The sequence below is a fragment of the Dermacentor variabilis genome, chromosome 3 (genome assembly GCF_050947875.1).
Source record: "Dermacentor variabilis isolate Ectoservices chromosome 3, ASM5094787v1, whole genome shotgun sequence".
Taxonomy (NCBI): domain Eukaryota; kingdom Metazoa; phylum Arthropoda; class Arachnida; order Ixodida; family Ixodidae; genus Dermacentor; species Dermacentor variabilis.
Window position 1 is genome coordinate 23,065,001 of NC_134570.1, and position 14,090 is coordinate 23,079,090.

General features: G+C 47.3%; 1 protein-coding gene across 1 annotated transcript in view; it reads left to right on the forward strand.

Moving 5' to 3' along the window:
- Positions 1–14,090, forward strand: part of LOC142575272 (phospholipid-transporting ATPase ABCA3-like) — a 55,973-nt gene that overhangs the window by 20,936 nt on the left and 20,947 nt on the right. The window contains exons 13-16 of the mRNA XM_075684489.1: positions 2,450–2,502; positions 3,554–3,799; positions 8,331–8,660; positions 12,226–12,351. Coding sequence (XP_075540604.1) covers positions 2,450–2,502; positions 3,554–3,799; positions 8,331–8,660; positions 12,226–12,351 — 755 coding nt within the window. The remainder of the gene's footprint in view (positions 1–2,449; positions 2,503–3,553; positions 3,800–8,330; positions 8,661–12,225; positions 12,352–14,090) is intronic.

Consider the following 14,090-nt stretch of genomic DNA (forward strand, 5'->3'; position numbering starts at 1 on the left):
GCAGGCGGGCTCCACTGCCAAGCAAGACGCTCTCTCCACTCGCCCCGTCTAGCCTTCGCAAGGGAAATTCCTTCCCTGCGTTCTCCCATAACAGACCTCGAGGATCGCGTGACACTTAAGTCACGGGCCCGCATTCCTTTTGTTTTCTCGCTTTTCTGCTGCGCGCTGCACTTCCGCTGACGGTCTCACGTACGAGCTGTTGCGTTTGTCTCGTTTTGTGCAATAACAGCCTTCACGTTTTGCTTCCTGGGATGGTATGGTATGGTAAAACTTTATTCTAGTCTTTCGGAACGCGCGTCAGCACAGAAACAGCGGTACAGAAAGGCCGAGCCTCTCTGCTGCGTCGAGGGCCCGATGGACAGCCCGTATGGATGTGCTTCACGATCGGGCCATTTGGACGACGTGACGCCGTCACGTAACGCGGGGCACCGCCAGAGCGTATGTGTTCTGAGTTAGCTACGTCTGAGCACAGCTCGCAAATATTGGTCGATTGTATCTCCGGATAGATTCTGCTTCCTGGATTGCAGAATTTAATTTCGTTGTTGTTTGTTTGGATAGCCAGTATTACGGACTTCTCATGTAAAGAAAAAAGAAAGAGAGAGAGAGAAAAGATCAGGGCAGGACACGCGCGTAAGTATACAGATCGACAACTGCTGCACGGCTTGTCCCCAAAAGACCACAGTTTCGTTGGCGCTCTGTTCAATGTAAAATCCAAGTGTATAGCGTGCAATAATTCGAGCTCGTCCAAGGTTGAGCTGGTTGCAGAGGTTGATCTTGCTTTCCAAGTGAGTTCAACAGCGCGCCAGTCTGTCACGAGAGTGACACTTTAAGAGACAGCGCGAGAAGCGAGAAGTCGTGACGCTCTATACCGTTTCCTGACCTACACGGGAGCCACACATGCCAACAGCAGGCTGTTTTGAACAAAATGTGTGCTATATTGAGAAACATATCACTTTGTAATCTGTTCTTTATTGAACCGCCTCTAAATTGCAACGGAAGGGTATACTTATCAGTGGATGACTGTCACTCCAGAAAATCGACCAGGCCGTTCAGGGGCGAGCGACTGACCGCTACATCACCGGTTATTCTACCGTTGCTATAGCCACTTCGGCGCCATTGCTTATTTACCTACGTAGGCAATCGTAACTGAAGTACAGTTCAGCTGCAATGATAAACACAACTTAAACATATGCATGTGTGTATGTCGTCACTTCTTTTTCCACAGCGAAGGTGTTAAGGGCTAGTTTCCCTAGTATCTTGTCCGCGTGTAGGAAAAGCTATCATCATCAGGATTGCCTCCAGCGTCGTCGTCTTCTTCCACTGCTGGCTCGCTAGCGCACCTCGGCGCTACCACGCGAACGCGCTCGTGCCACTACTCCCATGTTCTTCACCGTCAGTAATTAACTAACCAATTAATTAATTACTAGTGACCAATTAAATAATTATTTAATAACCATAGTTATGTAATGAATAATTGAAAAGGACATTAATGAACTATTGTTTAATGAACCCTGTGATAAACACCGGGGCCGCACGTTTCAGCTTCGCTGGTTAACCATCTGTACGGAGTGCTTGGGCTGGTAATTTTTCGAACGCAACTTTCCTTGGACGTATTAGTAACTAGCAGCACCGTGGCACGGTGTCGCCTCATCTCTGCGGAACAGCACATATGATTGATCCATAGGTTCAAATACTGGTACTGGCTTCTTATGATAGCGTTTATGAAAGGCTTACCTGTTTACATTCTCGTGTGTGAATGTTGGATTTCTTATTTCGGCTCCGTTGTGAGGCCCGATGGAGCAGCATAACAGACGAGTGAGCGAGACGCAGCGAGTGTCAAGACGTCGTGATGTCATGTTCCCGTATGTAACATCCTTCTCCTACATGACATCTGGTTGTATCGAAACTAGCTGTATAGGCGCTTTTAGATTTGCCAGCATTTCAAGTAGGTACAGAGGTGTGGAGCCCACATATAACGCAAAAGTATCAAAAATATCATGCACACTCCTTTACCTTGTCATTAATCAGTTTATTTTAAGCATTGCAGTTGCCGAATGGTTTCACGTATTTCACATTTATCAACACATGTTCCTTAATGGTAATGCTAATACGTGATGTTAATACGCGTAATTTAATTTTCTTTTTGATGAAACGTCCCCGGTGAGCGTGGTATGGCACGAGAAATAATTACCAAAATTCACCAAAAGTGACTCTCCCACATAACATGAAATGAAACACGCAATGGCGATTACTCACGTAAGTAATGCTCCGGTTCCCACGCTATTCTTCGAGCCCCCTTTCGAGCCGGCTACATATCGTCACTTGCCCGCGAAACGTTCACTGCCCGCGAAACGTTCCAGCGCTGTGCTAACCTTGGCACCAGTCATCTCGCGAATGAACAGGGCGTAAACACGTCTTTTTCATTCGGCTGGCTTTTCTCTTGTAACAGGCTGGACGAGACACTCGAGAAAGGCGACACCGCTGCTGCGGAGGAGGACAAGGGTAAGTGACACCCGAGTGGCGCTTCTCAATGCTTTCGAAAACCTTCAGCCACTTGCCGTGTATCTGACGAAAATAATTCGATCTTACGCGCTCTTAGACATGCAAGGTGTTTGCTTTTATACTTTGCTGAGTGTAGCGAACGTGGTGTTTTTGTAGAAGAGTTGTGAGTTGGGGCGGACGTACTTTGCCGCTAATAACGTGACCTTGAGAAGACTAATTAAGAAACTTTTGTTAATTAACTTCTTTCTAGAAGCTCGGGGGGGGGGGCAGTTATATATAGGGAAAAGTGGGAGGCAGCCACATTTCAATGCATTCCCATGTTTATTTTTGTCTTAAATGTCACACCCAGATCGAGATATTCAGCATTAAATTTCAGCGCTTTATACAAACAATATCGAAGCCGAGTGCACCGGGAATGTCAAAAAAGTTTCTCTACGAGAAGGCCCCTTGACAAAGCGCGGGACGAAGTTGATGGCATGGTCACGGCAGATACTGATAGAGCACGTCGCAGAATATGCTTTACAGGCAGAAAGCGCCGTATCAGTATCTACTTCTGCGTTTGGTAGAAATATTTTATAAAAAAATAGAACAAAACAACAAAAACAATAGCAACAACAACAACACGCACCCGGTGTATGTGTCGCCACGTTGACGTACTGCAGCATCTGAAGCAAGAGTCATCTTTGCATCGAGATATTCCTGCTCTTTCAATCTACAGACTTGCTCGCTTTGGAAGCAATAAAAACGAGGTGTCACGTGTAACTGAAGAGTTCCTGAACTGCATTGAGGATCTTCTTTAAGTCTCTCCTGCTAAATAATTAAATGCTAGGGTTTTACATGCCAAAACCACGATATGATAACGAGGCACGCCGTAGTGGGGGACTCCAGAAATTTCGACCACTGAATGCATTTCAGGGAACTTTTTGGTGCCAGTAAGATGCGCAGATTGCGATGCGCGGGCCACGTGCGCCGATGCACAGGTGGCATCTTTCCGGAGCACACCGAGCATCGTGTCACGTGTGACAACGTCCCAACGAACTGCACGACGCAGGCGACGTGCCGTCTCCAGACGCGAAGGCGCCCGAAATACGGAATGACCTGTTCAGAGCTCAAGTTGGCGCCATAATGACCAAGAAGACGACGTATCTGCGGCGCAGCTACGTGGTGGTTCCGGTGCTGCTGTTCCTGCAGGTGTTGATGCTGGGTGCCGAGGAGATGTACCTTCGCACCGGCACGCTGGCGTGGACGCGCGTCGAGGCGCTGTTCCCAAATTTCAAGACTCCTCAGGGACCAACGCGTGAGTCTCCGCTCTGATGAACTCGCTTTTCCTTTGTGGTTTTGTTTCCTACAGACACGGAAGAGAAAGAAAAATGAGTTCAGCATCTGTGCAGTAACGAAAAAGCCACTCTTAAAGAAAATAAGATGATGAACAGCTAAAACTAAAGACCGGTGGCGACGCCGCCTTGAGGTTCATGCACCAGCCCGCCGTGACGTCATAGATTGTGACAGCATCTGCTCAGACCTAGTTAATTTTTTATCAGTAATCACGGACTGCATGTCATTTTAACAAAACCAAAGCCTAAACTTGCCAGGCGTAAATAACGTCTCCGCCACAACGGGCCAAATATTAAGAAATGCTTTGAAATATGTGCCGCCACACCGACGTGTCGGCACTGATTTTGTCGGGGAAAAAAAGAAAACTTGCTTTCATTTTTTATTCTGGGCCCTTTGGTTTCTTTTTGTCTCGTTCATTGCTGGGCGATCGAGGGTCTCAACTCCGGCAAGTTCGATGCCTTCAGGTAGCATACGAGTGTTTATTGGTCAGCTGCTTGCTCCTAGAGGTTCATGTAGTATGTGATACCGTCGGTCAAAAGGATGTAGCACATTCTTCACCATGGTCATGACTGGTGCTGGCTAACAATTCCTAGCTGAGATCTTGAATGAATTCTGGAGTTTTACGTGCCAAAACTACGATTTGATTATTAGGCAGGCTGTAGTGGGGGACTACGAAATAATTTTGACCACCTGGGGATCTTTCATGTGCATATGAATGGGACACGGATATTTTCGCATTTCGCTCCCATCGAAATGCGCTGAGTTCGACCCTGTTACCTCGTGCTTAGCAGCGCAACACCACAGCCGCTAAACCATCAAGGCGGGCCCGGCTTAGATCTTGTACGCATACATGAATACATACGAATATTTGATATTCTCGAATATTCGATAGCATATATGACATTCCATATTCGCTTCGGCTCGGATTTCAGTATTCGAGGCTTTCGAAGTATTCGAAACAAACACATGATTATTTTACCCCGAATAACCCGCAGCCCTAATTGCAACACTTCGTAAAGAAAGGAAATGTGCGCGTATAATCCGCGGAAATAACTACATACAACACCCAAATCTTTTAAAAAGCAGTCTCCATTCGCGTATGCACGCATCGTCCAGATTGTATCTTCAGTTAGTGGCTCTGATCCCCACCCCTACGGCGCCGGTGATGACGAAGAACTTTGCCCTAAAGATAACTTCACGGCAGCGTAGATCATAGTGCCGTGAAAGCACACCTCAAGGTGAAATTTGCGCTGCCGTGAACCAACACTTAAGCAGAAATTTCTCTTCACGCACCCCGCTTTTATTGTTCAATAATAAAAAAAAAAAGTTCGGTGCGTGTTATTCGCGCAAAATATGATAAATTTTAAAACATACATAATCGACAGTTTCAGTTTTGGTGGTCTAGTCGCGTCACGGCGGTGGACGGCAAACAGCCGCGGGAAGTTTGCCGCTTCGCAATGATGGGCGTCGAGATGTGCGCGCTGAGAACCACAAGGGCGGCGAACGCACCTACCAAGTTCGTCTGTGCGCTTACAGGAAGGAAATGGTTACACGAAAAGCATCCAGCTGAATTTACCCGGCACAGCATAAACTGCCGGCGTCGCGCAATCAAAGTCGCACTCCACAGCATTGCTGCGATGACGCACGGCGTGCGAACGCGGCCTCAACCTCCACAAAATTTGAAGCAGACTGAAACACAACAGTGAGTGAGCAAGAGCTTGTAAAAAAATTACTCTGCTTCTGGAGTTATAAGAAATGACCGGCTTGAATTTTTCCAAGAAAATTCCTGAATAATGGCACTTTGAAAATAAGCACTCCAGAGATGAACCAGCTTCTTTTCTGACACGTAAAGAGCCAACTTTGTTTTAAAAGTTTGTCGACATCTGGCTTTTGCATCGAGTTTTTATGAAAAGGTCGCAAATATTCGAACTGTTCGCTTCGAAATTATACCACACTAATTACTATTCGCTTCGACTTCGCCTAGGACCAAAAATGTCACATTCCTACAATCCTAATAAATACCCGAGAATGTGGACGTACGAACAGTCACCGCCACAGCTCGATTTGTAGAGCAACGCGAGCGTAATTCCGAGAATGTTGGCTCGGCTCTCACCTGCGGAGAGTTGTTTCTTCGTCTACTTTCATTTCCCTTTAGCTTATTCCTGCACTTCAATCAAAACAACGAAAAACCTGTCCTATGCTTTCCTTGGCTTTCTTATTATTATTATTGTTATTATGTGGCTTAATATGGTTGTTACTAACAGAAATCGGGTCCTTTGGTTTCGCTTCTTCTCGTTAACTACAAAGATATGGTTTCGAAGCCTTACCAGTCTAAGCAATTTGGGCGATACTTCTTTAGGGTTTCCTTGTAAAGTGGGTGAACTCCAGGGGTCCCCCTCTCCACGCTTTTCGTGCCCCACTTTTTAATCATGACCGTTTGGCTTTAACGCGGAAGCTGGTGACATCTGGTGCGACGAGCGCAGTATAACGGCGGCACCAGGTATTGATTTAAGCATGCGGAGCCCGTGCGCTCTGAGAACCTGCCTTCGCACGATATGCTGCGTCATCGAGGCCCGCACGCGTCGTCTGCTACGCACGTTCTGAAGCAAATGTAAATAAGTGCTAAGCTACACACCAAAGCGGAAATTGCCTGCGAGCTCCCCTTCTGCTTGTGAGATCCTGTTTACGAACGGCAGGGGGAATGGCGCAGACATTGTGCTTGCTCGGTATAATTTACTTCTGTCGAGTGTAACCGCCACTGTTTGAACACACGCCCACGTGGCTAAGTATTGATCCCAATTTTAGCAGCGCTTAAATGGGGGTTAGAAGCTTTCAGAAATCAGTAGGCAGTGATTTCCATATAAACGCAAAACACCTTAGCGTGTTCTTATTGCGATGCCGTTGAGCTTCTCAGGGCACCGTCCATATACCTTACCTTAACTCACCGACTAAACAACGAGGAAGTCGCTATGCTGCTTTCTTTGAGCGTCAGCTGTAAATATCGAGTTGAACCTCACGACGCCCATTAAGGTTGTCCTAAATACCCGAAGCAGATGACAGCGCGCCGCACTCATGCATGAGGGCAGAGCAACTGAATTTTAGCGAACTCTAGGGGAAGGAATTTAGAAAGCTATAGTAAACAAAGAAACATCATCAAAATATAAATTTGAAAGAAAGAGCTGTGGTTTCTTGCGTTTATAATTAATCTAAAACTCTAACGAAGATTCAAACAACATTAAGTCTTTAAGCTGTGAAATTTTGCTACCATGATTACTGGTACCAGTGCTGACGCAAAAAAGCCGCCTTCGGAACAGCATGTTACCGTAGAAACAGATTATAGCATATTACAACAGATTGCATTAGTGGTAGTAGAACTACAGGTTGCAGCAGGAAACGAAACTCGAAGGGATAGAGAAATTGTTCTGTTTATACGAAGTTTTGTTTAAGCGAAGGACGCGAAAATTGCCAAGAATCGTTTTATTCGAAAAGCGTCGGAATGTTTTGATATTACTGTGGTGAGAGAGAGAGAGAGAGAGAGAGAGAGAGAGAGAGAGAGAGAGAGAGAGAGAGAGAGAGAGAGAGAGAGAGAGAGAGAGAGAGAGAGAGAGAGAGAGAGAGAGAGAGACGTTACATGCGCTTATCTTCTAATACTGTAGCGTCTTTGGCGCACAGTAATGCACACATGGGGCAGTAATATCTGTATTCATCAACAGATACATATTCTTGGTTACGAAGTTCACCGATAACATGTTTAACTGCCTCCTCAACAAGGGCATCATCTGAGGTCTCTTATTCCTGGCGGTATGAATGAAGCAGCAGTGGCAGCATGGCTGCAAGATCACCTACTCCGTAGCGCTCTCTCCCGCTTCAGGTATTGTTATTCGCCTTGCGAAGATCTCGTGAGGGAGACAGCGTTGAAATTTAATTTAATACCTTTAATTTGTATTAAGTTTAGCACAACTGCCTAATGTACTTGATTTTTTTTTTCATTATTTATAGCATCAGGATTTGACATTTCTGTCGGACTTTTTCTGTTACGTGTGCCGATGAGGCAGGTGGTAGTTTCGGTTAAAGTTCAGTTTAACCGGAGTCACAAAAAGATGTGTTCCGTTTAATCCAAGTTTGCTAACATCGTTCCTATTGTCCTGTAATCAAGGTTGTCACCATTGTTCCTCTTATCCGGCACTACCGTTTAAACGAGTGTAGTTTATCCGGAGTCCTCTGTCTGTGATACGTGACTGCTGTGATGACGTATGCGCGCAGAACAATCTGGGCTCGAGCACAAAGAGCCTTTGAAGCATCGTTCTACGCTGCATTTAAGAAAGCATAATATCTAGAATGCATTACGTTCTAAAACAATGACTGGTGCTCCCGTTTTCATATTAAAAACAAACAAACAAACAAAACGAGCAAGCAATCAAATTACCTGGAGCACCCCAGAGCTTCGCGCCCAGACCGCAACTGTGCCTCTATGTGCGGCGCCATTTTCCCAGCGGACAAGGTGAACCAGGTGATGGTGGCAGCGGTGGACAGCGCGGCGTTCGAGCTGCACACGGCCATCTTCGCACAGCGACTGGCCAGCATGGTGCTGGTTCCGGTGTCGATGTCGCTGACCGGTTCGGCGTACGTCGACCTGCCGGTCAAGGAGCGCGTGAGCGGCCTCAAGCTGTTGCAGCTCATGACCGGCCTGTCTTCCGAGCGATACTGGCTGGCCACCTTCGCCACGGACCTGCTGACGCACGTCGTGTCTTCCCTGTTCTGCACGCTGCCGCTGCTGTTCCTCGACCGGGACATTTGGTTCTGCAGGGACCACTACAGGCTTGGTACGCCGGTGTCTTCACGTTGTTCTTGCATATGAAGATAATTTTGGTGCTTTTTTTGTGACATGATTCCTGAAAGCTAGTTAGCCGTCGCTTCTTCAAGGACTTCACCGCAACGTTGTCCGAGAGTGGCCGGTTGAGTGACGAACGAATAAGTTTTCCCAAAGCTCAGGTCTCGCTAGCGGTGACTTTCAGTCACACGTGGTTTATTCCTCTCCTGCGATGTCACGCCCTGGCGCCTGTACGTCCGGTTGCTTTGCAGCCTTGAATATAAGCGGAGAAAGTTAAGCAAGCTAATCGGGAGAGAGAGAGAATAAACATTTTTATTGGGTGAATGCAGCTTTGGAGAGGCGTCCTCATTCCAGAATGCCTTGAGCTCGGGCCGCGTCCTGGGCCCTCGCAATCAGCCGTTGCTGATCCTCGAGGTCGGAACTGGCCAAGGCTCTCTCCCAAAGCTCGTTAGTGGGGTAAGGGTTCGGAGGATTTAATGGTGCCGCTCTGCAACCCCCTACTATGTGCCTGAGGGACCCGGGCTCTCCGCAGAAGCGGCATTGCGGAGAGAATTGTGTGGTGTCTATGAGGTGATTTCTGTTTGGGTGGGGGAATGTATTAACCTATAGAGCTCGGAGGAATCGCTCCTGCCCTCTAGGTAGTGACTTGTGTGGGGGTACGTATGTTCTGCGGGTTAGCTTGTAGTGTTGTGTGATGTCTTGGTACGAGACTAGAGGGTGCATGCGCTCGGGTTCAGATTCCTCGGCGTCGGCTCGGTGGGTCAGATCTCGAGCCACGTGGTTGGCGACCTCGTTGCCAGGAATGACTTGATGAGCTGGCGCCCAGATGATCATGACTGATCTCGTTGGCGGCTTTTGATTGATGATCCGGAGCATAGTGGTATGAATTCTGTCGCTAGCAAAGTTGCGGCACGCCTGTTGGGAGTCAGTCACTATGACTTCAACCTCTGTTTGGGAGAGCGCGAGGACTATGGCCACTTCCTCGGCTTGGAGGGGATTGTTTCGTGTGAGCGAAATGCTGCTCCGATGTTCTTTGTTGACGACTACGGTGACTGTTGTGGCTGCGCGTCTGGAGTAAGAAGCCGCGTCCGTGTAGGCTGTAGAGGGTAAAGGGATTCGTGTTTACTGAAAGGCAAACATGCTAGCACGGGCGTAAGTACGAACGAAGTGCGTTTGTTCTGAGGTGTGCGTTTGTATACAGAATTGTCTCTGTATCGAAGAAGATTGACTCTGTATCCGCCTCCACGTGCAGCACTGTTGCAAATCGGGATGCAACTTCCTCTGTCATCCTCAAGCGATAAAGAAATTGAATTTGTTTGGCGAATTGGGAAGGTGGGAGCGGGGCAAAAGTTGTGGGTTCGCGGAGAGTAGAGTCTAAGCTTGTCCACCACAGTACTTACATTATCATGGATTCGAACCCTGCAAAATCTGATGGGCGACCGCATCTATCCGGCAGTTGTACGTCCGAGGAGTTATTACGTCACTGCGTGTGCATACTTTCGAGAAATGATGCAGAGGGATCGGCGCATCGCGACAGCAAGAGGGAACCCTGGGGGGAATGTGCCCTGGCATCAATGGGGCGGGAGGATCTTGTCCAAAGTGAGGAGACGGCCGGTCGTTCGATCAATGACGCTGCAGTGACCGCAGGTTTGCCTATAAAAATTACTAAAGGGAAATATTATCTACGAGAGCTGCAAATACGTATTACGGTTCAGTTAGCATGTCAATGATTGCTGGTGCATGCGTGGACTGCGTGCATGCGTGGACTGCGTGCATGCGTGGACTGCGGTAGTGCATGCGTGCATGCGTGGACTAGCCTAAGGCTAGTCCACGTCCCCTCCCCCCCCCCATGCGTGTTCCTTACATTACTTTTTCTTCCGACGAGGAATTGGTCAATCATAGAACAAGACATACGCAGAATATATACGTATGGTATATATATATATATATATAGCATATTTTACGTATGTGTCATATATTTCATAAATTTCATAAATGTCATAAGTTTATGTTTTATCGCGCCAATAATAAAGAAAAAAGCTGAAGCTTTGAGGAAGCATAATCGCCATTTTACATCCCGTGCTGAATGACTTAAGTGAGCAACTCGGATGCGTGAAAGTTTTATGTAGTACACAGTATTTCTCAGTGGATGTGCACCATGTCTTATCTACAAATTCATTATTCTCAATGATTTAGATTCTCTACAGGCTACTGGGTTGTGTGGGTAGGTTTTTTTTTTTGACCACGAATGAAAACTTAAGATATTAATGAAAAAAGAAAGTTCTCTGAGGACGCGCGCCCGCTTACTTTCGTACACATTTAGCAGGCCGAGTGGTCTCTGTGTACTTGGCCACTTGTATGTTATTTCTCATTTTCGCGCTACAATGTGACCTAACATAATAGCCTAAGATGTATAAGGGGTTCCAGCAAGTACGGACGCGAACACAAGTAAAAAATTGGCAGTGGCTTAGCTCGGCTATGCCAGGATATACGTAGCGAAAGCTAAGGCATAGCATGGTTAGACTTGGTTAATCTTGATTGCAAGTCCAGGTTAGTCTGGTTGTCTAGCTATGTTGCGGCGTTTAGCCAGTCGTTCGGCGCGCTGTTCGTCTGTTTCCTGGGCGATTCGCTTCCTCTTCATCTCGTTCCCATGTCGCCTCCTCCTGCTTATCAAAATTGTCGCCGTCCATACTGCCGCCTCAACTGTGGTTGCGGCGCACGCGAGCTCTCCTTTTCAATCCCCCGACATGTTATCAGGCATGCGACGCAGCTGGCGAAGTGAGCGGAGGCGAGCGCAACGACGAGGAACACTGTGTAGGAACGCGGTGTGACGTCATGTGCCTCCTCGGTGCCCGGCCACAGCGAAATCGCAAGTTCGCGGCCAGTAAAGCTTTCGCTTTAAAAGCGTTGTCCTGTCCGTTTCTTGTTACTTGTGCTCGCGCCCGTGTTTACTTGCTGGAACTCCTTATACGTTCACCATGCACCAACTGGCCCAGCAAACCACACTACTAAATAGCTTAAGACGTTACGACCTTGGACGCAGCGGAGCGTAGACGGGGTATACGTCAGGTTCGATCAAAAGCGGGTTTGTTATGACTGTCTGTCACGTGCCAGGTGCGCCGGCCACTACGAGCACCAGCGCACGCAGCGCGAGCCCGCGCGTCTTCATACCGCGGCGATCATTATATCGCGCCTATCGCGTATTGAGCGGCTAAGACGCATCTCTCTATTAGAGTGGGTGGTACGTAGCATTCGCAAGTGCCATTCATTCATTGGGATTGAGTCACTCAATGCAGCACTGAGGCTATCAGGTATACGCGGTAGCAGAGGGCACCGATATTTTTTTACCGCCTGTGATTCCTTAACGCGCATATAAATCTAACGCCACTCTAATGCGATCGCCACCGCTCGGAATAGAACCCGCTACACTGTACTCAGTAGCCGAGCGCAAAGGCCATTCAACCACAGCTGTGCTTTTCTACACCTTTCAGGAACAGTGTCCTTTATCCGACTCTGGTATGCATTTTGCCAGTTTCTGACGCCACCTGGGCTCGCAGGCACCACCTTCGGGCTTTACTTCATGTTCGGCTGGGCCTTCTTCCCGGTGACGTACATCTCCTCTCTCATGTTCGAGTCGTCCCTGCTCGCCTACTTCTCTCTCGTCAGTTTCGGCGCTCTCTTCGGTGAGACCTCTGCTTGTGCAACATCGAGTATATGCATACCGCTTCCTATCGCGGAGGGTACAATGTTGAATTTCAAAGTGCGCATAACTTTACTGGGCATATTGGAATCAAATTTCGTTTACATGAAGCCGGTGTGAGCCTGTCGAGGAAGAAGTCGGGATGAAACAGCTATAGGGCAGTTGCTGCGACCTGTTACTTACATATGAGGGACGAGTACAAAAATGGTGCTTGGCGCTAAGTGTGCAGGACACACTTAGCGACAAGCGTGTCCTGTCACTGTTTCTTTTGTCCTCGGCCACAATGCGCTACGTTTGTTGCTCGGAATTGATCACCAACAAGCCCAAATAGCCACTCTAGTAAAGCTATAGACGTATAGCCGCGTTTACGCGAACTCACTTCTGTCGCTCTGAGATTGCAGTGGTCGAAGTGAGAAGACAGAGCGTGCGCAACGAGTTTCCGTGGTTCTATTCCGGACACTGCCAAATTCTGCCATGTTGTTTGAATTCACCATCTTGGCAGCTCTGATGGGCCCACCGGGCTGCTACTGCCTCTCTGATTGGCTCAAACTCCGTCATTGCAAACTTTGACAACATGTGGGAATTTGACAATGTTCGGAATACACGGGGGAAGGAAATGAACTGCAGGAGAGGACATTACGTCACGTAGCCAACCTTGTCAAGCGAACACTCCGTTCCCTTCGCTTTTTTCCCTCGCAGTACCGGCCGAACATGTGACCTCTCAGACTCGGTGCACTGGCCTTAAATGTTTGTTCGCGGTGGTTTGTAATCGATGCGGCAGTTGTTCGGCCGCCTGCAGAATGGGAGCGCTAAAGACTACTGGGGTATTTGATGTGACGATCGTGTGTTGGGCCGATACGTATATGGCTTCAATAGTATTGCACAATGCTCTCTCTAAACTGTTTTCTTCTTCCATGCCGGAATACTACCCCTGGTCGCTATACCCTCCCGCGTGTACAGGCGGGCGAGGGAGAGAGATGTACACCGTGCAGTAGCCAAGTGAATGTTCATAAATGGATTTTAGCTAGAGCTGTTACCGCACCACCAATAATGTGCTGCCGAGGAGATAACTTACCTAACTCTAATTTAGCTCAATCTTTAAGAATCGCTTAATGTAACCAGTGTTCTGCTTACATCAAGCCATTATGACATATAACATAGCGCGTGCACTCTAAACACGGTCAAAGGGCAGATTCTGACATTTATAGATAAATGGATCTATTTACTGGGATTAATGGTAGCAACAGCGACGGCATTGATGTTTTGTAATTTTTGGTACTGTTTGATTGTAGAATCATTATTGCCGTAAAATTTACAGGGACAATGTAAATTTTACTGCGAGCCATGATTGATGACAACGTTACAGGCGTGACGAAAAATATTCCATGTACAGCCCGATTTCTGCGGATATTTACATCGTTTAGGGCAAAAAGTGATAGCTATACAGCGCGAAAATGTGCACCTTTAACGACATACTAAAGAGAAAAATACTGTGAGACGTAATAAATTACCCTTCTTAATAAAAGAAAAAGAAAGAACACACTAGTACTGTTCCGCACTATTAATTGATTCCAGGCACCTCATCAATAACAATAATACCAGGTTTGCACGTAACACCAATTTTATACTACCTATGGTTCATTCTAACTATGGAAAAACGACATCATCATTCGCTGCAAAGAACTGTGGAATGATTTGCCCATCAGCTTAAAATCTTCATCC